Source organism: Bolinopsis microptera, chromosome 6, assembly GCF_026151205.1.
Source record: "Bolinopsis microptera isolate Bmic1 chromosome 6, MBARI_Bmic_1.0, whole genome shotgun sequence".
Lineage (NCBI taxonomy): Eukaryota > Metazoa > Ctenophora > Tentaculata > Lobata > Bolinopsidae > Bolinopsis > Bolinopsis microptera.
The window spans coordinates 13,510,320-13,535,556 of NC_087077.1; the positions used below are offsets into that span (position 1 = coordinate 13,510,320).

Below are 25,237 nucleotides of genomic sequence, written 5' to 3' on the forward strand. Positions count from 1 at the left end.
AGAAAGAAACTATTCGGGGATAATATCCCAGCAATTCTCAAGACTCAGCACACTTTCTTTTCGCAAGGTGAAAGTAAAGTGAAGCCGATTTGAAACCTTCTTGATGACTAAGACTTTGATCGGCCAAATTTAGGGGCATTTAGGATTTTCAAAAGATGAAATCACAAAGAATGCGCCCTAACGATTTGGAGAAATATTAAACAATATTTAAAATGTGATTAATAAAACGGTATTGTATTTACATACAGGAGTCAATAATTTTCTTAATATCGTACTCATCCAAAATGAAAACACTTTTTACAAATTACTTTACATCTAAACGGAAATTCTTTGATTGAGCTGTATTGCATCATTAATACTATAAAAGAACTTAAATGTTGTTATCACATCTTGAATAGATTGAATCTCAAATGAATGACTAAAGCTAACAATTCGAAAACATCTGGAATAACCAGTTTAAAGCAGTAAATTACTGACTCAGATATTGTGTCCAGAAACTGAAGTTCCAGCTTATATATCAAATATTCTGTATCATATTCTATACAGATACCTTGTAGATTCAAGTTCGTTCTGTGCATGCACGGGCGTATTATAACTTAATTCTAAAATAGAGAACAAATAAAGGACTAAACCTAAGATATTCTCGCTTTGCTCACATTATGGAACAAATCTTCGACCGAGACCGTCCTGGAAACTTCTTCTTTTTGGAAGATTTGTCTTTTTTGCTCTTCCCGTTCTTCTTCTTGCTGTCTGATTGAGCAGGTACATGTGGCTGAGCTGGAGGTGACAGTCGTTTGTGTTGAGCTGAAGTTGAAATATCGGTTATTTTGGAAATTTAGGAATCTCAATTAGAATACAACATAACCACTCATATGAAATAAAACACGAAAACATAGCTATTAGCTAGGCGCCCAGAACCAGCAAATAATATAGAAGATAATGTTACCTTTGTGGAGAGATATCCTGTAGGTGCCAGTTATCGCGCTTCTTGGTCCATTCTTAGCGGCCCTCTCAATAACTGAAGACAGTAACTCCTTGGGAATACCTGAAACAGAGATTTAATAAAATCCCGATCTTCTCCTTTCTTTCTTCAAAAAATACGACTATATGACAATCAACCAGTTTCCATTTTCCATCGCAACTCTTTACAAATAAGAACTGTTTATCTATCTCCGATCTCGCTCTGAGACATACCCAATTTGCTGAGCATCTTCTGGGCCTCAATGTCATCGACATCCGTAGGTTCAGTTTCTATCTCTGGCTGCAGAGAGGACAATGGCAAGGATTCTGGGAACTTAGCCCCTGCCAACCAGGTATGTGTTTTCATTTCTGCTATCGATATTCGCTTTTCTGGATCCTCTGATGGAGCATTAATATTTATATCAACTACCTCAAACCAAAAACTCTGAAAATCTTACTATATATAAAGCGAGACGATATATATGGTTCCGTGCCATTTTACTGACACCATGACATCAACTTTAACGCGACCTTCCGCAAAAACCGTAAAAGATATACAACTGAAACTTTTTTGACTGGGTCAAATGCTTTAATGGCCTTCAAATCAGCATGAAAAAATAAAAGATTGGCCAAAGAATAAGAATTTTAGTGCCCAAAATTTGGACTCCCAAGTGGTGTCAAAAACGCGAATTAAATAGGTAATAATTATTTTAGTCTCTCGAGTCTTGACACCACTTTAGGGTTAGACGGGTTCCTGCTAGTACTCTTAATCGGACAACAATTTGCGTTTGACTGGCTTCAAACCAAAATATAGAATTGAAGTGGGAACCAACCTATGAGTATGGCCCTAATGAGGCTAGCAGCATCTTCACTAATATAAGGAGGGATAATGTAAGTTCCCTCCAAAATACACTTCTTTAGTTTCGACACGTTCTCCGCTCTGAACGGCATTCCTCCAGTCAGCATGAAATATAATAGGACACCTGAACAAAAAGTGGGACTTTAAACTACCTTCATTGTTGCGACCACTTCTAAAAAAATGTCTAAACCAACATTTACATACTACTATAGTAGTAGTAGTCACATACAGTCATAACGTATACGTCAAATCAGACTCGTTTAAAATGCATTTATATGAAAAATACAAACGTATAGAAGCCATAGACTCTTACCTAAGGCCCATATATCAACATAAGTGCCAATATAACCAATCTGCTGATCATCCTTAAAAAGCTCTGGAGCAGCATACGGCGGAGATCCACAGAATGTATCCAAAGTTTCATCTTTACAACGAATACTGAACCCAAAGTCACCAACTTTAGCTGTTCCTGAACCGGAGAAGAAAATGTTCTCTGCTTTGATGTCTCTGTGACAAATGTTGCGGGAATGCTGAAATTATCACCGTTAGATAAGTCTGTTGACAATAAGAGTTTATTAACGTAAAGGATATAAATAAAGTCTTGAAGACCTATTTTAACTTTAGCTTATACTTGATTGTTCTATTGGCATTAAGTATTATGTAATAGATATTTATAGTCTCTTGGTGTTCCTTTCAAAGTGTGGTACACATCGCCAGATTTTCAAAAGTAACGAAATTCACACGTACAATTGTTAATTTTCATCGGCATATTGTGAAGGTTTCTAAATTGTGAAGGCAAGCTAAACTGTATTACATGGATCTCGTGATGAATCTATAGGTGGAAGTTTGATTCTTACTGATAGACATATATGATAGACAACACGTTTTGCATCATCGTTCACTTACAGTCTATTTTATTCATGGGTGAAGGTATTTTTCCAAACTTCGGCGCTAAATACTGAAAAAGTTTTGGAAATTTATAAATAAATAGACGCGCCTATTCCGCGCGCGCACAAGCATGCAGCGCGCAAGAAAAGTTGGCGCGTGTGCGTTGGTATCTTCACAATTCATTAGCCGCGCGTAACAGATATCTTTTAATTTGTACTCAGGTGTCCCATTTACCTATCATGTATGGGTATGCTTGAGTTTCAGAGCAACTACAAGTCATGTAATTAATCCCATTCAAAGGCTCACCGCCCAAAATATTCGCTGTACATACTTTTGGGCAGTAAATAGAAAATTGAGTACAATGAACTACAGTTGCTGTACATAAATGAAAATAGTAGATGTGTAATTAGGCCATTTAGCATTACACGCTGCCGAATTTGTGGGCTTATCACTGGGTTAATTATATGATTTAGGTAAACGTCATATTGATGTGGAATGTGGTTGTTTGGTTAACATTCTTCATAGCTAGACTATTCTGGTATTATCTCTCAATTGTCTAGATGTTCATGTAGAAAGGTAAATAAATGGTATAGGTGCATGTAGATAGGGTACACAACAATGAGGGTGCATAACAATAGAAATTATGATTAGTCTACAGATGTAGGGTATTGAATAATTGACAACTGACATGTGACATGTGTATATTATATGTTACTAGAAACCCGCTAGTCGAAAGCTTTGTTCGAGGAAATTTTAAAAATCAGTTATGTTTTAATTTCTCTTCATCATACAGCTCTGTTATACAGTAGACATAATGGAATTTATTTAACAATGGCGACAGCGTTGTTAGTATTCGGATTCCCAAAACGATACTTTTTACCGCATCAAAAAATACCAATCACAACCAAAGTTATGAATATAAGTCATAGCGTGAGCGTAAATGTGAGCTAGTTTTGAAGTTATGACGTAGCATACAGCATAACAACGCGCGTAGTTAAGATGTTCTTGCTCGCGCACGTGCATTTTTATCGTTGCTACGCAACAGCGCAGTAAACCTTTGCTAAAATAACGCCATTATTCTAACGATTATTTAACCTCACTTCCGACGTTAATTATAAAAAATCTAAAGCCTAAATCAAAATTCTAAGAATGCTATAGCCTATTCCTAACCTTTTTCTACAACCCTGCTAAAAATGGCGAGGTTTCAACTCCATTTGCGAGCTGGGTTTGATTTCACCAGAGGGTCATTTTGAGGTCGATTTTCGGTGTTTTTTCTTCTATGTCCCCGTTGCCGGGGAAATTTCGTCAAGTTTAAATTATAGTATAGATATCTTTATTTATCCAGCTTATAATCACAGTTATCAACGCATTATGGTAATAAACACATGTTATTCTGTTGATTCGAATCAATCCCTAAATAATATAACATAATATAACATAATATAACAGAGAACAATTATTACAATTATTTTAGGTAAACTCTTCTAAATATTCTTGTAGACGCTCCTCGATCCAGTATAAGAATTGTTATATAATGTGTAACGATAAAGTATACTTGTAAATTACCATTGATCCCCCCATTTAAAAACTCCCAGATAACAAGCAGGTATTTACTTGGCAAGCTGAGATGTTTAAAAAAACAATCGCCGAATATTCAGTTACATTATAACATTGCAACAGCTACAGTACTGAGTACATTAACGTTATTAACCGCTTACATAGCCCAGCGTGTTTACGCAAACCACCACAAAACATAACGGTGTGTTGTTTAATTTACCCACATGTGCTCTGTCGACGGAGCGTAAAAAGATCTTTGAATGTTCAAGTACAAAGGACGTCATTTCACCTGTTTACTTCGTTCGTCATCTAGCTAGCCCCCATACATTAATATAATACTATACTCGAATATATTCTTTACTGCTAAATGACAAACGTCACCAGAACAAATCATTGAAACACCCATTAGCGATAACAATAGGCCTTGACATCATGCAATTCCGCTGGGATCTGATATTTTGCAGAACAAATATGAGATTGGAGTAGCGTGCAGATACACGTCAATCGTGCGTTATTGCTTGGTGGATTTTTTTTGCTTGATACATTCGTAAAGTCAGGGATTGCAATCGGTGAATATTGGAATGCATTCTGATCGGGCTCCAAATTCCAACTTGCTCAAAAGATTAATCACGGTAGACGTGATGAAGTCTTGATTAACCTTGGCGTATATGATAATGGCGATTGTCAAATTATAACAATCACATATTATGGTGTACTAATTATGGCATATTTTCTGTAGTATATTTCTATACGAGAGGATTCTGGAAACATAGGATCAATACAATAATGATTTGTTGGGAGGAACTTTAACAAAACACATGATTTTCTATTGTAAACGATAAAATGTGCGTGTGTGATAATGTGAGTGACTGCGTGTGTGATAATGCACGAGACCTTTGGTTGAACAATCAGCACAGTAAAATATTTCTACCCGATAAAACAGCACATGAGCGGGCCAGGACACTCAACTTTGATTTAATTTCAGTCTTTAGCATTGAATTTAGAAATCAATAATCCATTTAAACCACACAGTAAATTAGTTTGTTGACCATGACAACAGGATTATTAGGTCAGTCGCCCTGGAGATCATTCGAACACTTGTTAACATACAATGAGCTGGCTTATAGGTTAATGTTCAGGTTTATAACTCTTCATTATAGGTTCCCCCAACTAACATCTCATATATTGACGCTCGTGCTCCTACCTTCTCAAATATGTAAGCTAATCGACCTCCTAAATACCCATTTAAAATGACGACGACCAAGCCAATGTCCTAATATAACTGAGTCATGATCACGATTTAATGAGGCCACCCGTGACAACTACGCCATCATTCCAGATATCTTAGATATGGAGAGCTGATTAACAAATGCGTTCAAAAATTTAAGATATTAACACGGGCGAACAGTTGGGAATATTGTGAAGACTTTGTTTGGGATTATCCAGCATCGTTTTCTCGTTAACACATTATACTGATGTGCTAACACACACATTTAACAGATATGACTACTTAGTGATTGAGCAGACAGAGTATAGACGCAACTTTGTTGGCAGTAAATTTCTAAATATTTCACATATTTTACACGGCAGATCAGCTGTCTAAAAATCATAAAAATAATAAACTACTATTCAGTTATGATGTATTTCGGGCCGCATCTGGAAAGTGAAGATGTATGACTTGTTTTTTAATTAGAATAGATATCTCTAAATAATTAGAAGAATGGTGTTAGTTTTAATGAACAGAAAATGCCGCCACCTAATTATTTTCATATAATATTCGCATTAAAACAGGGTTATTAGCAGTACCATATTCAATGTTAATCAATGTATTGTGACGTGGCATTTCAATTAAGAAGCACCCCACACCACTGTTAATACCAGGCGGTACCTGGAATCTTAAATTGGATCATAGAAACAGCCATCAATATAGTGACAGAGTCAATTTGACGCCTCTATAGGTGTCACGCTCCACTTGAGTACATGTGGAGTTACAGAGCTCATACAGATACAATATAATACATTTCACAACTTGTATTATAATAACCGTTACACCGCAATAATATGACAATAATACCAGTCGTACGTGGTGTAGCTCAATAGCTAGATCTACATAATGTAACCTTTGTGCAGAGTTACTATTAAACACAGGTTAATTAGATAGTACGATAACCACCACTAGTACTGCCGCTATTGTACTGACACAACTGTAGTCTGTAGTAGTCTGTAGTACAATGTAAGAGTGCACTATCATGATAAGTGATACATGGTAAAAGTGCACCACAAAAGGACACCCTCTGAAGTGATCAGATAAGTGCACTAGGTATCCTCTACAACATACCAGAGTGATTATATCACAGTAAAGCTGTCTCTACTCTGTAGTATAGTAGTATAGAGCACTATAACGTAGTGTACTATAGTATACCTTATTATATTATTACCTTATTGTATTATTATTATTAATACCTTATTTCCGTATCTGTAAACCACCATGTTCAGTGTTCACCACACACTATAGTCCGTGTTTTATCATCACAGGGTCTGGTGTTTGCTGCTAGTGTGTTTTCAACCAACATGCACAATTCATTTCAATAATTATAACACTCTCATAACATTTCTCTTTTATACTCGGCTGGTGGTACAGCTTTGCAGAGAGTTTTTTAATTAATTTCCAGGGCTCTTTACAAAACTAAAAGAGTGCTTTAAATACTGAACTCTGTTGAGTTTTTTAATTAATTTCCAGGGCTCTTAACAAAACTAAAAGAGTGCTTTAAATACTGAACTCTCTTGTGTACTGGCTGACCCTCATTAGCGGTGGTCAGCGAGTGTAGAGTCAAGTTGGAGTCTTGCTCTGTGGTCAGTCTGATTACGATAGACCTGAGTAAAGGCGGAGTAGGGTTTGTTTTGACACGTGACAGCAATAATGAGGTTTTATTGGTTAAGTCTTCCACCTGATTGGATAATCGCTGTCTCGTGTCAAGTCAAACTTTACCACCTTAGCCGCGTCGATCATAATCTTAAAACCTCAAGAAAAAGTATTATTTTCTCTTTAATCTGTTAACACTATCTTCAACAACTGACATTTTAGTCACGTTGTATTATATATAAACTATACAGTGGGAGTGGCAATGAGACTTGCGAACATTTTTAAGGCTTGCCAGTTTTAGTTTTGACATGGAGCGATGACTGGTAAGTAGTTTTATTTAAGTTTCGGGTAACTGTGCTGTAGGGTGGATATTTTAAAGGCTGAGTGTGCTGGCAGGTTAAACTTTATTTTACTAGACTTGTAGCGCAGCTGCGCCGGATGTACTAACATAAACATGTCAACAGCAACATGTGAAGTAAACATGAACATGACATGACGTGGACAATTAGTGTGAGCAAGATATGAACAAAATGTTATGAACAAGATATGTTATGAAGAAGATATAATATTAATATGAACAATAACAATAACCACTTATTCATAACACGACTTGAACCGAGGTCAGTTCAAACAGTGCTCACAATGAGATTAGTGTCTTATGAAATGGGTATATTCAAATACTCTGTATATTCACATATTCCTTCATATTCAAACAAATAGTGCTCTGTGGAAATGATCCATATAACGTTTCAGATAGCTTGCTGCTGGTCTACTGAGTATGTGTATTCTGCAACTGGTCATTATTCTAAATATCCAGCGTTTAAAAACTGACCTTTACTTCATCAACCTTTAACCCTGGCCTCGATTTGAATATTATAATATGTTAGATATGAAGAAAATATGACTATAAAGAATTGTCCCAAATAGAGCTGTGGCTTCAGCCTAAAATATATCACTTTTGTTTAATACCCACATTATCATTTGAACTTCTGCCAGAGTAAAATAGCTCAGTTTTTGATGGCGAACACGGAATAAATAATTTGGAATTCTAATTGCCAATTATAAGCAATGCTAAGGAATTTACGATTCTGAAATTATTCATTATCGCATTCCAGAAATTTACAGTTTATGATTATAAATAAGTTGGCAACAAATGCCGGTACTACCACAAAAGACAAATATCCGCCTCACTAAACGACCAGTCATTACAATCTGTTATGAAATAATTCATTTCGATAATCATCATCACTAAACGTTAATTAATATAATCAATACGTTTTACCGCGTCTACATTAACCAGGATATTTGATATTAATAAGCTAATGAAACTGTTGATATTGCACACAGTTACGTTGTATTATAAAGCAATTAGAGGAGCTGCAGTGTGCAGCACAAATAGTTCTTCTTACATGTACGTGTGATGAGACTAATGTAGACTGGTCTAAAATAGATCGAACAATAATTATACATTGTATCAGTTTTCACACGAGGAAATCTTTACTATTTCATAACACGATTCATATCATACAAATGTAGGGAGATTAATTTTTTCCGTTAACTTTGTTATGTCCAAACTCCAAATTAACTTGATCCAGAGGCAGAAGATTAAGGTCACCTTCACAGAAAATATGCACATCGCCAACATTTTTGGGATAAGATCGTCCGACAATATTCGACAGAAATCCATACGCCAAACATGTATCTACTTTTACCAATAGATTAAAAGCATTTTGTATATCATATAGAGTTGAATAGCAAAGCATTATAGGCGAAAAAAACTGTTTAAAATTAAATTGTGACTGCTGAATACCCCCAGAAACCACACCGAAGCCATAATAAGTTATAGAACTTATGATTTAGTGACTTGCGCCTGTAACCTTTCCTTAACGTTCACCCACTCTTTTATTAGAGTTATTATTTTATAATATTAGAGTAGCTACTCCCTTACAATGGAGTAATTACTCAACAAATCACTGTAATTTATCTTATCTCCACCATTGTATTGTAATTCTTCAAATACTTAACTTCTACCCTTCACAAAGAGAAGAGCCGCCATAACATTTAGAACTTGGAACAGTTAGAACTTGGAACCCCCTATTATATATTATATATATCTACGACCTAATTTTTGTCGGCATAATATAAATATTTGTCATATTCATGAGTTCATTAAGAATCTTCTCACCTCCGTTCTCCTTACTTACCGTTGTTAAAAGGTTTTCTTTTAAACACGTACAATTTTTTTAAAGTTTTAAGACCACCATTATATTATATCAACATCCTCGCTACAGGACGAACAGAAATCATATTAAACATTTTCGCTATGATTTTTTTAATCCAAACTTTCAATCGATTTAAGCTTTTAAGGATACTCCCGCGAATCAAAGCGGCAGTTTATACTTCATATAGTTATTTCAAATTATTTCATAAGTGCGGACTGCAGCTGGATCTATAAGACAAGTAACATGACGAGACACGTTTAAATATCAATTTCATTAATTTCAACACTACTATCTTTATTCTTTAATCGTACCAACTAATTTCAAACAATTTACAGGAGGATCAGGAGTCTGTTCAAGTTGCACACCCTTGCTCACCATGAAGTAGATAGTAGGTAGTTTCTCTCCTTGAGAAAACCAATAATATAAAATATATTATATATCATAAAAAACTGTGATAATATATAATATCATAATATGTGCATGATGATGGATATCGTTGGATATGTATCATAAATGTTAACAGTTGTATATCCCGGTGGATGTAACACAGCTGTCGAACGAGTCAGTCAGCTGATATTCTCAGTCACGTGATATTAGATAAGTAAGATAAGCGAGGTATAAGATGATATACCAGATGATAAGCCTCACAATAACAATTAGACTCAGGAGAACACTAAACCCGGCTTGTATCTTCAGTTATTTCTAGGATTAGCTACTGACCGCGCGGTTTGCACAGTGAGTTTTACAGAGTAGTAAAATAAAACTTAAATGTCAAGCCAATGAGATGGGATACTATAAATTGCTCGGATTCTAAGATTAAGCTTGTGGAGTCAGCTCTAATACTCTAATTTACACCCGACTTCAGAGCCATTAAAAATGCAAATGAGAATATTGGGTAACCCATTCTAGTGGCTGAGAGCTGCGTAACCCTAACTCTCTCTCTCTTTCTTGATGACTACTCAGTACTCATATGAGTAGTCATCTCACTGGTGGAGTAATTACTGCAGATCACATTCGGGCTAGGTCACGTGATCATACCTTTCCTTTGTTAGGCTGATGGTATAATTACCATTATAATTACCATGATTGCTTAATTTAAAGAGAATCTAACCTCCAGGCTCGTACAACAGTGGCGATGTCAGATAGAGAGTGATTGTTGATGAATAATGGACACTACAAACTACACATTATCGGGTTAGTCGTCTTTTATCATGTCAATGAGTGGAGAGTCGGACTGAAGACTTGAGTTAAACTAGTAGTGTAGGTGTAAATACATTAAATAAAAGGCTGTGAAAAGGTTAGATAGAAGCAAGTACAGCTGATATTTGAGAATGTCGGCGGATAGTAACATGAAGTACCAGGTATGCATGTACTAATTACATATTAGCATACAGCATACTAGTTACCATCTAAAGAATGTCTTACTACCCAGTCTGCCCACGTACGGAAGTATTCAGCACTGTGACATTTTAGTTGTTACACAGTGTTGAATGCTGAATGTGACATGTTAGTGGTGACACAGTGCTGAATGTGACATGTCAAGCTATGAATATTATGAACTGATATACGCGCTATACCACTGGCACTACAGTAAAATCAGCATTCAGCAAGGCAAATCATTATCATATTCAGCTCTTTTGAATTAATAGGACGTTCTATTATTGCGCTATATACAACTGGCTTCCCTCGATATTTTACTTAACTGTCGACATTAATTAAACATTGGATTTAACTGTAACCAAATCATGTGGACGATTTAGATATTAACTTAACTTCAAGTTTAATAACTTTAAACAATTGTCAACAGGCCAGTAACTACAGCCGCCAAAGATCATGGCGCTGTTTTTATGAACGAAGTCTCTGAAGAATATTAGCTAGTGTGACGTCTAAGTGTCCTTTAAGTGTTTACGCACTAAGCCGCCAACCGGCCGTAACATTAACTGTTAGCTTGCGCTTAATAGATAGTTTAATTTATAGGGGTTTTCAGAATTTAGACATGGATAGACATATTCAGAATTGGGAACTGATGGTCAAACTCTGTAGGAGTAATTTTGAGTGTCCTTAAAGAGAAGGGATATTTAATTATCTATCATCACTATATTAGGCATTATGTCTTATATAATTAATAATATATATATGTATAGACAGTTATTAAATATAAAAGATATATAATATATCCCTTAATAAACTCTAACTTTTACTTGCAAACATCATTGAATCCTTGTTGATTCGTTTACATTAACAAAGAACGATACTCAATAATTAATAATTATAACTATTTGCCTCCCTAGTATAATTTTTTGTTAGTTAGTTAGTAGTATCAGTCTATCATACCACTAATCAGTCTGCTGAGGAACTCAGTATTATAACACCAGGGGCCTGGTTCCCAGCATCATTTCAAAACTATTTATTTAAGTTTCTGTCTAAAATATTTCTAGTCGTATTTCGTTCTCGCAACTCTAAGTCACTTGCACTGTTACTTTACTAGGTACAGTTGTGTCAATCTCATTAAAACACTAAGTGGCATTATTTATGTTCTTGTTACGCATTCTCATTAACTCTTAATGACTTTCAGGGGACTCATACAACACTAACAAAACACTTAGTGCGGTTGTATGTTCTATAATGGTGATATCCAGGGAATTACCAACAGTCTCAATAACTACACAAACTGTAATGAAGGGCAGAGTAATAAGTATAAACTTGATAATGACTTGAACTTTAACTTTGGAGATAAGTAAGTAATCGATCATGTTGTAGTCACTATGTCTCACTCTGTAATAACTTTAGAGAGAATCGATCCTGTTATACTAGGTTCCGTACAGACTCAACTCTGCACCCGTGTCAATATGTTCATTATATGCAAGCCTCTTGATTTATACTTACAGTCGATCTGATCCATTCAGGCTAATAATACCCGCAATCCGCAGGAGTTCTTTTGACCAGATAATTGGGAGAGCAGCTAGTACTCGTTTCAGGTATTCATTTATTATGAACGTTTCGTAACCCTGGTATAACCTAATATAACCCTGGTTTAATATACCCGAGTAGTTGCAGTTATATTGTATGAGACCTTGAGTTTAAGTCGGATCAGCTACGTTGCTATGTATCTAGTCATATATATATACTGTAATATTGTGTACGTACTGTAATTCATACTACAGATGCATTGCACGAATTAATCGCTCTCGTAGAGGACCGGCCAGGGAGCAAATTATACAGTGACTTGGTGTGGCCTAGAGGAATCGTTATACTTGAGAAATAATGTCGTGTCACTAATACGTCATCAGAGAGTCGCACAACAATTTGATGCTCACACTAATTTTGGGTCACATTCACAACAAGGATTAATGCAATGATTTGCAGAACCTTTACGTAAACTTTACCTTGCAATGACAGGATATTATAATTTAAAAATATAATTCACGTCACTTTTACGAAATGACACCGCTAACTTCCATGCAGGATTTAAAGTGAGCCACGAAGTTTATGTAATATGTATTGATTTAAGTGCAGTGTATAAAATAACATGGTGACAAAAAGGGAACTGATGGAAATGCAGGATAATGGGCGTTATGCGAGTTTATTGGTTCACGATTCAGATTGTTCAGAATTCAATGTTTGACGGGTTTTTGTTTTTGCGACCGCACATCTCTTTTCTGAAGCACCGTTAATATTTGTCACATAATCACATGGTAGATGGTTATAAACGTTGATTTATGAGAGATTAACTTGATGGCAGGTAAAAACGTACTGTTATCAATTATATTGGAGGATAAGTTAAAATATGCTGTGAGAAGCATATATTAAGTAAGTTAAGTAACAAGTAATATTACAAATTCCTCGAGTTTACTTCTCACCTTTTAACTATTGGTACGCTACAATAATATGTTCTATAATTTGTGAATATGTTTGTAATTCGCTGTTCCATTTTCCAACCGAGATGTACGTTCATTGCTATTAGTTAATGCAAATATTATGCTAATCTGTTATGCTAATCTCAACAGAAAATTAGAAATGTTTTAACTATTTCCAACTGCTTGTTTATTAGCAGCAATAATCCAACCAAAACACTTACTAGATGTTCAATGGCGTCAATAATCTGAGCGAAGTACGTTCTGGCTTCATCCTCGTCAAGTCTTGCTTTCTCTTTACTTGACACTTTAGCGTACAGTTCTCCGCCTGCAAAAAATAAATCGATAAGAAAAATATGTCAACAAATAAATTAGTAAAATTTCTATGATTATAATATGATAGAGAATTTCAGAGAGATTTTATTGAAAATATGCAAACTTTAGTAAATCAAGTACTGGACTCGTTATCACGTACTGGCATGTCCAAGTTTCGTCCAAGTTTGAAGAAACGTGGCCTTGACGGTGAATTACTATCTAACTATAGGCCTATTAGCAATCTCTCATTCTTGTCAAAAATCATTGAGAAGTGTGTATCTATACAGCTCACCAGTTATCTTGAGGATAACAACTTGCTTTCTAAAGTTCAGTCCGGCTATAGGAAGTTTCATAGCTGTGAAACTGCAACAACCAGAATCCATAACGACATCTTGATAACTATTGACAAGAAAACTAAAGTTGTTCTTTTACTTCTAGATTTGAGTGCTGCCTTTGATACTGTCAATCACCCAAGATTAATCAAGAAGCTAAGATCTGCTTATGGCATTACAGGCATTGCTCTTACATGGATCAGGTCCTACTTGGCTAACCGTTCATTTTGTGTCAAAGTCAAGGATTCGTCTTCCTCATCAACTGTTCTTGAGATAGGTGTGCCACAAGGTTCAATCCTTGGCCCCCTGCTATTCATATTGTACACCAAAGATCTTGAGAACATTGCAAGTATGCATGGGTGCTGTATTCATTTGTATGCTGATGACACCCAGCTGTATTTCACTCTTGATTCTGATGACCCATCACAGCTAGAGCACAATATGGAACACTGTATGTCTGATATCAAGAAATGGATGACAAACAATTTCCTTCAACTGAATTCTTCTAAGACTGAAGTCATCGTTATATCCTCTAAATTTGACTCAAAAAATATTCCAGCCTCTCTACAGATTGTTAAGGATCAAGAGCCACATGTTGTTAGTGGAACTGTGAAGAGTCTTGGGCTGTATTTGGACAGTTATCTTTCAATGAGTGATCAGATTACGTCAGTGGTTCAAGCATGTAATATTCAGATCAGAAATTTGTGGTTTATTGCATCAAAACTGTCTTTTAACCTTAAGATTCAGCTTGTTCATGCTCTAGTACTCTCTAGAATTGATTATTGCAATAGCGTATATTTTGGACTGAGCTCTTATGATTTAAGTCGTTTACAGAAGGTGCAAAATTCTGCTGTAAGATTTATTTTCGGGAGAGGAAGAAAGGCACACACTACTCCACTACTTAAGAAAGTTCATTTTCTACCAGTTAGATTTAGAATAGATTTTAAGATTGCCCTACTTGCCTACAAGTGTTTAAATAATATAGCTCCTCCTTACTTAAAAGAGTTGATATCTCCTAGGCAGCAAAGTTTTAAAAATGTACGTCTTGATAATGATTATTTTTACCTTAGTTTTCCGCCCTCTCCTAACTATGTAAACACAGAGAAAGCTTTTAGTCACTGTGCAGTTAAAGTATTTAATTCCCTGCCATACGACATAAGATCAGCTGAGTCAGTTACATCTTTCAAGACCAAACTTAAAACATACTTCTTTTCTCTAGCATTTGATTGATTTTGCATTTACATAGGTAAAATGAACTTGTCATGTCTAATTTTCAATTAAACTAAGCTCAGTTAATGTAAGAGCCGCTTTAGAAAGCACTGGAGTTTATCTCCAGGATTAAATTATATCGAGTTATATGATTTAGCTATAAGGCGGTTTATAAAAGTTGTATTTATTTATTATTATTATATGTATTATAATTATACATATCAGTCTAGTGGTCAGGCAACTTGAAGCGTTCCTAACCGCACCTGTTTTACACTAATTTATCTTTTAAAAGTATTTTAACCGACATTGACGTTCACAAAAGTTTTAAACAGCTTGAGACAGCAGATTTCAAGTATATCATATTGTGTTAAACACTAAACAGGGGTTACATCTCGACCATATCTACCATAATATCCAGATTGTCGGAGTATGGGTCGTTTGGGTATGTTCAGCACTTTTGGGGATTAAAGTTCTGTAATTTTGTCTGTGTTGAGAATGACTGGATAAGTCTTATTAACCCAACGATTACTTAATATTTATTTGAGAAACACGTATGCGTTTGCTAATAACGTTGGTCGTACTATAAACATCAATAAGAGACTGATACAATTTATAAAACAGTGAAGGCTTACTCTAACCAGAATTCATTTCTCACTTGAATTTTCAACAAAAGAACAAATTCAGAAAGCCTACTAGTTTATATTGTCGACACTGGTGTTCGGTCTACTGAAGTATTTAGACTGAGAACAAGAAACGAGGGTAAATAAGAAGCCCTGACAGAGTTGCATTTCTGAAGAAGGAGAAGAGCAGCTCCGTGAAGGATTATAACTTCATTTCAAGTTAGTGTAAACAGTCTGCTACAGTCTACTCTAAAATTAATCGTGTCTGGCACATCGTGGATCCAGGATCGTGCTACAATTTATGCTACTTTTTAGTTTATTGGCGAATTAGTTTACACTATTTAGTATTTCGCAGATTCCCCAGAACTTTTCAACAACATCGCAGAGTGATTTTGCAATTTTGTCTCGATATGTAACTCTCCATTCCCTTATATAAACACCACACAGCCCGGTTAGACCCTGCTACACAGACATGAAACCCACAACAACAAACCAATCATGAGGGGATGTTCTAACATTTCTAACATTTCTAACATTTCTAACATTTCTTACATTTCTTACATTTCTTACATTTCAAGATCTTCACAAACGGAGAGGAGACTGGTAGACAGTTTCTGTCCTATTAAACCCTTGCTATACACAGGACACTACAAGCTATGTACACACAGGTTTATGAGTGTTCAATAAGAGCACTTTAAGCAGTTGGAGGTGGTAGTACCACTACCATTACATCTCCCAAACGTATCGGAATTGTGCTGGTCTGGTTGGTGATGATAATTTTTTATTCGAACACTTTTTAAATCATACTTCCGCGTGCTCCTAAAGTTAAGATTGATTCATTCTTTTTAAAAGACAAACAAGTGTTAAAGCAAATTTGCTTGATTTACCTACTTTTAAAAGATTTGCCTAATTTTAAAAGCAACAAATGTAAAGCAAAATATTTCTGTCGAATCAATCGAATCTTTATAGAGAAGAGCTGCTATAATCTCGCAAGATTTTAAAGAGTGTGGGTGATATCAGGACTATTTAAAGACTAAAAACCCCAACAATGAGTCCAGTAAGTCCACGTGATGAGACCCTACAAGAAGGACCGGTACTGGAACTACCACTACAGACTCCCACCATCAAACTATACTCAAGGTTCCTACTGGTCGAACTTGAGGTACTCTAGACTCTGGAGTACCTCAAGTCTGGAGTCCAGACCGAGACAGACTGTGGTAATACTCCCTAATATTATTCGAGTAGCTACAGAGGTAGTGTAGACCAGCTGAGATAGAGCACTATGTGGTGTTGTTAGTGTTGTTAGTCCAACTATCTGGTTAGAGTTTATACTTGGTAACACTTGCTTATGTTCCTTTTAAAATTATATCTGACAAATTATCCTCTTGTATTTTTCTTCTAGACAGGATATTGAGGTTGGGTGTCAATATTTCTAACTAAATGTGTGCTATTTCAACTTGTAGCCTACTAGACCACTGTTAAACCAAAGTGCCCGTGTAACCTACCACGTTTGCAGAAAACTAGCTCGGAAATGTGGACCACACTTCGGATAACCTGACTAAGCTTCTAGCCGATATTGGATGTTTTCTGTGTGTTGCTTTCTGTATAATCCATTCTTCTATTGAGCTAATACATCAACTTTCCTCCGTTACCAATTAACAGTTCTCAATAAATCCGGAATCGCTTTGATATTTCATTGGTAGCGGTATATCATGACAAAAACCCGAAATTAATGATGACAGCTAGTGGAGCTGTTCTCCCGGCTGAACTCTCCTCATTTTCCCCTCTGAAAGAGTACGTCTACAACCCACAGAAAGACAGTAATATCAATGACACGGTAGTCCGAGACCTGTCAAGTGCTAAGTACCAGTAATACACAGCCCACAATAATCTCTCTCTCCACCTCGATATTCAACATTTTCTGACATATTTTCTTGACGTGTCTGCTGAGATTAATTACGCATGTGAACGGAGACGGACAACAACAACACGCGTGTTATATTAATTAACCGTCTTGTAACTTAGCGGTGGATTCATCAAGTAATCAAGTATGCACGATTCTAACAGTATGAAGGTACGCGGGAGAACACGTTACTGGCATATTTATAGGAAAAAAACACCACGTGGAAGAAGGTGTCGTGCCTGATTAGCATGGAATGCATGGTCTACGGTGGAATTCGGTTCGCATCACAGTAAAGTGGTCAAGACAGCGGTAAATGTTGTTGGAATTTGCACTATTTATCAGTTTATCGAACCTATTTAAATTGTTGAAATATTCATGAACTGTCTAAACGTTTCATGAATAGTCAGTGCAGATGAGTCCATATAATAAACACATTTAAAAGAGAATTTTACAGACTCAAACGACAGCGTAGAGTACCTACCAGGATACCTAGAATTAGCTGTACAACATGTTCCAGATATCAGAATTAGCATATTATAGCTGTAACATGTTCCAGATATCAGAATGTTGATACAACTTGGCACGACAAGTATCATTGTAAGATTGTGCCACCCTGCATGTTACATTGGACTCGTTGACGGTGTGACGATGTACGGCTGCGTTTCTTTATTAAAATATTTTTGAATTTTTTGTTAAATTACATCAAGATTTACAATTTACATGAGAAAATTTACTTATAACTCAACATTTTGAGACTCGGATTTACTTTATTTTGAAAATCAAGGTGAACTTAACTTTATTAAGTTATAACTTTGAAATCTGTCAATGTTAAAATAATCAGGTAGAATCCTGAATCTATTCTATTTTTTCTACCAACTGTAGAAAACAGGGATCACCTCAGACATTATATAAGTACAAAAAAGCTAAAACACTGTTAGAAAGTTGCTAAACCCCGATTTTCCGGGCCGCCATCTTCCGGAAGTTCAAAACACAGGACGTGCTCAAGGAAATTAAAATATTTGTTTGTGTGTTAAAATATAGCTAATTGACGTCAGCCCATCACCAACCAACAGTCTAACAGTCCGCTAACTAGTACTAACCGTGCTAACACACACTTAACCCTTATATTTCACCCAATACAGAGGATTTTGTGTTTTTGAAGCGCCACAAGATTCCTGGGCGGGTTTTATCTGATACTGTGAATATTTGCAGAACTTTTTGTTGTGGAATGTTTTTGTTGTGGAATGTAAGTTTAACTGTGCAAGCTTTGTGATAATATGCCATTTCTGGACCTTTTGGAATATATTCATGAACCAGTGGCAGTAACCACTTGCACTATGACATTATTGAATAAGATAAATTATTAATTAATGACAGATTATATGGCGCCCCTATTGTCATAATATGTCATTATGATGATATCTTTATAAAGTTAATGATGTCCATTGACATTTGACAAAGTGATCTCATTAAAACCGACTAGCATGGCTATAGAAATTAAACTGATCCCTGCATTACAATAGGTAGTCAGTATGAAGAGGTTTCAATTAATCACTGTATCTAGGCAATATGACCCAGACCCCCCATCCTCCGGCCCCCTCCCCTGGACCTCGTATCTTTACATGAACCGTGACGGGAACCCTGCAGCAAATATCTGAGCCCACCAGCTGTTATGAATTAACCAATTTACCAATAAACTATTCTACTGAGGTAGATGAACGAGTACAATAGCTCTGAATTCTGATAATAAGGAGCCGTATAGAGTTCTGATAATTTGAGTGTATCTAAGTGGAACAGCGTGCGTTACCAAAGTAACACACGTATCATATAGCTCCCTGCTGGAGGCAGTTCAGCAGTGCATGCTCTATTAAGATCGGTAACCCAGGCACCGGACCGGTGTGGTAACCTGGTGACCTGGACACGCACCAGCGGAGTAAAACAGGGGGTTCAAAGGGTTTTACACTTTCATTGTCTCACTAATAACTGCCACCTCACTAACTACTACCTACACCCCACGTACATACTATATAATTACCATAATAATATGTATTTTATTCGTAGCCAATTGAGCGAGCCCTGGATAGCACTAACAAAGCATACTCAGGAGTCAGGAAGCTATACTACTAGCTGTAACCTGTATCCTACTAGCTACTAGCTGCTAGAATACAGGGTATACAGACTATAAGGTCAGAGTAACAACGTCATAATTATTGAGCCTGTTTGTTGTAGGATGGTTGGGGCAGGTAACACTTGGTGACATCCCTGCACACTCAATACATTATACGTGTTGTAGCCAGCATACAGTCGCTAATTGTGAAGAGAAACGTGGTGTGATTTCAGAGACGTTTTAGAGAGGTTGAGGTGGGCTTGAGGTAGGGTTGAGGGGATGTTGAGGTGGGTTGAGGTGGGTTGAGGTGGGCTTGAGGTGGGCTTGAGGTGGGCTTGAGGTGGGGTTGAGGTGGGGTTGAGGTGGGGTTGAGGGGATGTTGAGGTGGGTTGAGGTGGGTTGAGGTGGGTTGAGGTGGGCTTGAGGTGGGCTTGAGGTGGGCTTGAGGTGGGCTTGAGGTGGGCTTGAGGTGGGCTTGAGGTGGGCTTGAGGTGGGCTTGAGGTGGGCTTGAGGTGGGCTTGAGGTGGGCTTGAGGGGATGTTGAGGGGATGTTGAAGTGGGCTTGAGGTGGGCTTGAGGTGGGGTTGGAAAGGTCAGTGCAAGTGTACTTGAAGTTTAAACTGAGTACGTATAGTTCAAAATTATGTTTTTTAAACTGTTTAAAGTAACGGAAACACTTACGTCACAGCGAGCCAAAATACAAAGTAAGAGTTTCAATTTTGGACGGTGATGAAAAACCAAAAACTTTCAGACCTTAAGGCAGATAAGATCTAACATTTTAGTAATTTAACTTGGATAACCGGTCTAGAATCCAGTAAACCTCCGACAATACCTGGATACTCTCTACTGATACCCACCAAGTACTCCATAACCAACAACCTGGATACTCTCTACTGATACCCACCAAGTACTCCATAACCAACAACCTGGATACTCTCTACTGATACCCACCAAGTACTCCATAACCAACAACCTGGATACTCTCTACTGATACCCACCAAGTACTCCATAACCAACAACCTGGATACTCTCTACTGATACCCACCAAGTACTCCATAACCAACAACCTGGATACTCTCTACTGATACCCACCAAGTACTCCATAACCAACAACCTGGATACTCTCTACTGATACCCACCAAGTACTCCATAACCAACAACCTGGATACTCTCTACTGATACCCACCAAGTACTCCATAACCAACAACCTGGATACTCTCTACTGATACCCACCAAGTACTCCATAACCAACAACCTGGATACTCTCTACTGATACCACCAACAACTTATATTTATATTGGGTTACTTTCTCAACACAATCATGCTCCAAACTCGACCGAAAGGTTTTGAGTTAAATGGAGAAAGTAATAGGGATTACTTATCTTACATGATAAACCCATTATCATAACAAACAATGAAATAGATGTTCATGGTAGATTCTAATAACTTGACATTTAATAATGATAAAATCTCACCACTTTAACACCACGTGACTTTAGCACCACGTGACCGCTTGAAATACGTCAGTCGAGCTCCTCTGATATCTTACAACGAATATCTTCCATTGTTCCGTACTATTTCAGTAAACATACCCAGACACGCCTTGTTCAACACAAAACAGCTCACTGTACATTACTATTTGCTAAGCGTAATGAACCACACATTACTATTTGCGCCGCGTAATGAACCACACATTACTATTGCTTAGTGTAACATACGTCATGACTCATAACCGAGGGGTCCAGGACACGAAGCTGCCGACCAGACAGCCAATATAACACTGGGGTTGAGACCACATCACTCAATGTCTCCTAGTAGCTCTGATAACTTGATAAGGGATAAGGAGCGGGAATATGTATCGTAATTCATTTGATAATCACTTGATAATCACTTGATAATCACTTGATAATCACTTGATAAATACCCGTGGATAATGGGCTAATGGGCTGGGATAATTAACATAATTTACCACAGCTCGGTTTGTTCCACCACATACGAACCAGACTGTCTTAACTGCTCAGTACAAGATGTCTCAATGTGCTAAACACCGAAGATATCTTAATGTGCTAAATGCTGAGTCGCTGAGTTGAGACCTTTAGTTCATCATAAGGTCTCTGGATTGAGGGTAAAGAGAGTAGTAGAGCTGCATATTATACATACTTCAACAATTCAGTACTGTTCATTTACAACATGATAATCTCATAGTTCAGTCGGCATATATTATACACGCCTGCCTCACTTATCAAACTGGATAATATATTCATTGGACATTTTAAAACTACATACCATAATTCACTTTCTTATAATAATCTGTCCTACTTGGTTTCAAGTGTTAAAAAAGAGCTTATGCATGATAGTGAAGAATATCATGACCGTAATTATAGTACATGAACTATAGAGCACGTGCGACTTAGTACGTTAATCTCAGAGTCACAGTGCCACTGGCCACTACCATCCAGTATCAAATAACACAAATACCGCAGATTTAACCTAATAATCCGGAAAACAGATCACCGAAATCCCAACGGTAATAAATTTGTTAGCACATGCTGTTCTCCAATCAGTTCACCCAGCCATTGTGGCATTTTCATTATTACAAGTTTGAAACTTAATCTGTGGAGTAACGACTTGGACCAAAGACAAGGAGGAACCCTTACAAGGGTAGAGCATACATTGCAGGGCTGTATGTTTCTATCTGATGGTATATTTGACCAACAATGACCAGATACAGTTGACATAACAGAGCTCCATGCTATTTAACATCCACATACCAATGTCCACTAGAGAGAGAATTTTATCCTCACGGAATTGAAGAGGGGATGAAATTGAAGATATAATGTCTAGTTTCCAGGGAGTGGAGCCCGGGCCGCTGTCTGGAACAGAGGATGGATTATATTTTAGAGCGGGACAAAGCCTTGTTAGCTACTATTAACAGTCACTTATATTGTGTTATTTGCAGACATGTTAAGACGGTCTAATAACTGTTCTATATTCGTGCCGATGAGTTTTAAAACATGTTTTAGACATTAAATATGCGTTTTCAAATGGGGTACCACTCAGTGGTTTGTGAGAACAAGACAGTGCCAAATTTTCATTCGGTTGAGTCTAAAACAGATAAAATTAGTTGGAATAGAATATTAACTGTGTCTAAACCATAATAGGTAATCACTTACTGGAACAGAACATTAACCCTGGCTTGGTTAGGGCGTTTTACTTGGTAGAACTGAATATTAAATATTAACCGTAACTTGCTCTCCATTAAGCGGGATAAAGTTTTGTAAGGTCTAATTTGTGAAATCCATTGTCAAGTCGACAACACTGGTTGTCATAAACTGTCACGTGATGTTACCAGTACGGCCGAACTTTTTATTATAATGAACTACGACCGATCCTTCCAAAGCTTAACAGCGGTACGCTGGTTTGTTGTGGTACTAAAATAAGTGAAGTCTGGATCCAAAGCCCTGTACCATTCTCCACTTCGTGCACCTTATCTTGAAGGTCATTTTACAGGATATCTGGTCACGGTACAGCAGTTGAAAGTTTTTCACGAGAGTTACCCTGTCGCAAAGAAGCCCTTTAAAAAGGTATAAAACTTTATTGCACTGCATAATACTGGCAATCTCTTTTAAGTCTTCGGGCCTCACGACCACTTGCACTTGATGGAAAGGGAAAGCCAAACAACAAGCTGGTTACCAAGTCCGGTCTTTCCGCACTTGTGACAAGGATCTGTTACTTGTGACAAGGATTTGTTACATGAGACAAGGATTTGTTTAATTATGAGCAATAAATATAATTCCTTTTCCGGGATTTTCACAATCCACACAGCCTCAACCCGTGTCAAGATTACTGAATTTCCTATCGTCTCTTACACATTATAATACGCTGTGAACATTATGTTACTACACTGGTCTACTACACTTTTAACAGAGAAGCCTAACAATAATAATAGTAGTGTGTACTATAGTAGTTATAGTAATAATAGCAAACTCTTCACTTAATAAACTTGCTGAATTCAACTTCACGTACAAATAATGAGCGCCCTAAAATTTGTTTTTCAGAATCTGCAACCCCGGCCAGGAGAGAATACTGCGAGCTCTGCAGAAACAGAAGATATATCAACTCTTTATATAAGTCAGCCAATCATTGCGGTATTATGTGTCACTTTGAGAAGCAAGCTTACTTTAATATCTTAATGGAGATGCCGGGTGAAGGGCAGGGAGAGATTCCCACAAATTCAATCTGGTAGATAAATTCAGCTTATAATAGTTTTACATTCTTTGGTTGATGTGTACCGTATAGTGTGTTTGTGCGCAGCTACAACACCGTTTATATAATAATGTGTGGCATTAAACAGCGTGGTTACTGGTTACCCTCAACAAAGCCTCCTAAAACTTGTAACTTGTGTATTTAGCGTAGACATTAAACTTAGAGATGGGAATTATGGTCCCACAAAAGATCGGTCTAGTAAAAGATTACAAGGTTACAAGACCCATTCTCCGAGCCACAATGATACTTTTGTCAGTCCAATAACTCTAATTACACCCAATGTATCTATGATGAAAACACACGGTCCTTTGTGATATAGAGATACTGAACTGCTAACCCTGCTACTTACCAGCAGCGTACTCCATCACAAAGTATTGGGTTGAGAGAGTTTCTATAACTTCGTATAATCTCAAGATGCTCGGGTGGTGTACTTCCTCCATTGCCTCAATCTCACGTGACAACAACTTCTGGGTCTTGTGATCCAGCTTCCCTTTGTCTAGCATTTTTACGGCAACTTTCTCTGTAAAAGATCGGATTCAGTTTGGGGAGTTAAGAATGTGCATTTTAAGCAGTATGTGATGGGATCTATGACTTGTAATTTAGGGAAATATGCGCCACTGAATGGAGTAGCGGCTAATGATCCTAATTTCAATCATCTCAACTGCTCGTGATGTCAATCACGCAATGCAAATGGCTGATGATGTATTTAAAAAGACACATTGCATTGTGTCTGAAAGCAATATGTTTCAACTGAAAGATACTAATGATGGGTTGCAGTGATAATATCTAGTGTACGTAAGTGGTTCCTAAACAACATCAAGATTTAAGTCACCTTTCGTGAGGATGTGAGTTCCAAGTTTCACAACTGAGAAGTTTCCCGTTCCCAATTTCCCCCCCAATCTGTAGTGTCCAATTCTCTTCCCGAGAGTGACCTGTAACAATCGAAAATACAGCTACTTATGTCACACATATCTATTTATCATTATTTGATAAGGAAGGGGGTCGAAAGTCGACGAACATCTCGATCCAGAAAAGTAATAAATTAAAATACTGGCATTTTTAAAATGTACCAACCTCTTTCAACACCTTCTCAGACTCATTGAGTTCCTGTTGCAGTCTTTCCCATGGGGTGAGAGGTACCTGCGCAGTTATATTGCTGCTCACCGAGCCCGGTCTTGATGCGACGCTAACTGCGGTGGAATGTTGTCGAGACATGGAGACTTGCTCCGTACCGTCTACCATATCTCAAATTCATTTCATTGGTATTCTCATATGGCTGCT

At 37.0% G+C, this 25,237-nt stretch overlaps 1 protein-coding gene across 1 annotated transcript; it reads right to left on the reverse strand.

Moving 5' to 3' along the window:
• Window positions 1-206: 206 nt before the first annotated feature.
• LOC134816631 (serine/threonine-protein kinase NIM1-like) lies at window positions 207-25,237 on the reverse strand. The gene is made up of 9 exons (XM_063825569.1): window positions 25,031-25,237; window positions 24,789-24,888; window positions 24,306-24,476; window positions 13,428-13,531; window positions 2,133-2,349; window positions 1,794-1,943; window positions 1,195-1,359; window positions 947-1,045; window positions 207-804 (listed from the first exon to the last, which is right to left on the reverse strand). The coding sequence occupies exons 1-9, from the start codon at window positions 25,196-25,198 to the stop codon at window positions 653-655; spliced, it is 1,326 nt and encodes a 441-aa protein (XP_063681639.1). The 5' UTR covers window positions 25,199-25,237; the 3' UTR covers window positions 207-652.

Bases quoted from the DNA above. Each gene is read 5' to 3' on its own strand.
- LOC134816631 (XM_063825569.1), bottom strand. From the start codon at position 25,198: ATGGTAGACGGTACGGAGCAAGTCTCCATGTCTCGACAACATTCCACC. The intron at 13,532-24,305 runs GTAAGTAGCAGG...TATTTTTTGCAG, and splicing joins TGTGATGGAGTACGCTGCTG to GCGGAGAACTGTACGCTAAA. The intron at 805-946 runs GTAACATTATCT...TTTCAACTTCAG, and splicing joins CAGGATATCTCTCCACAAAG to CTCAACACAAACGACTGTCA.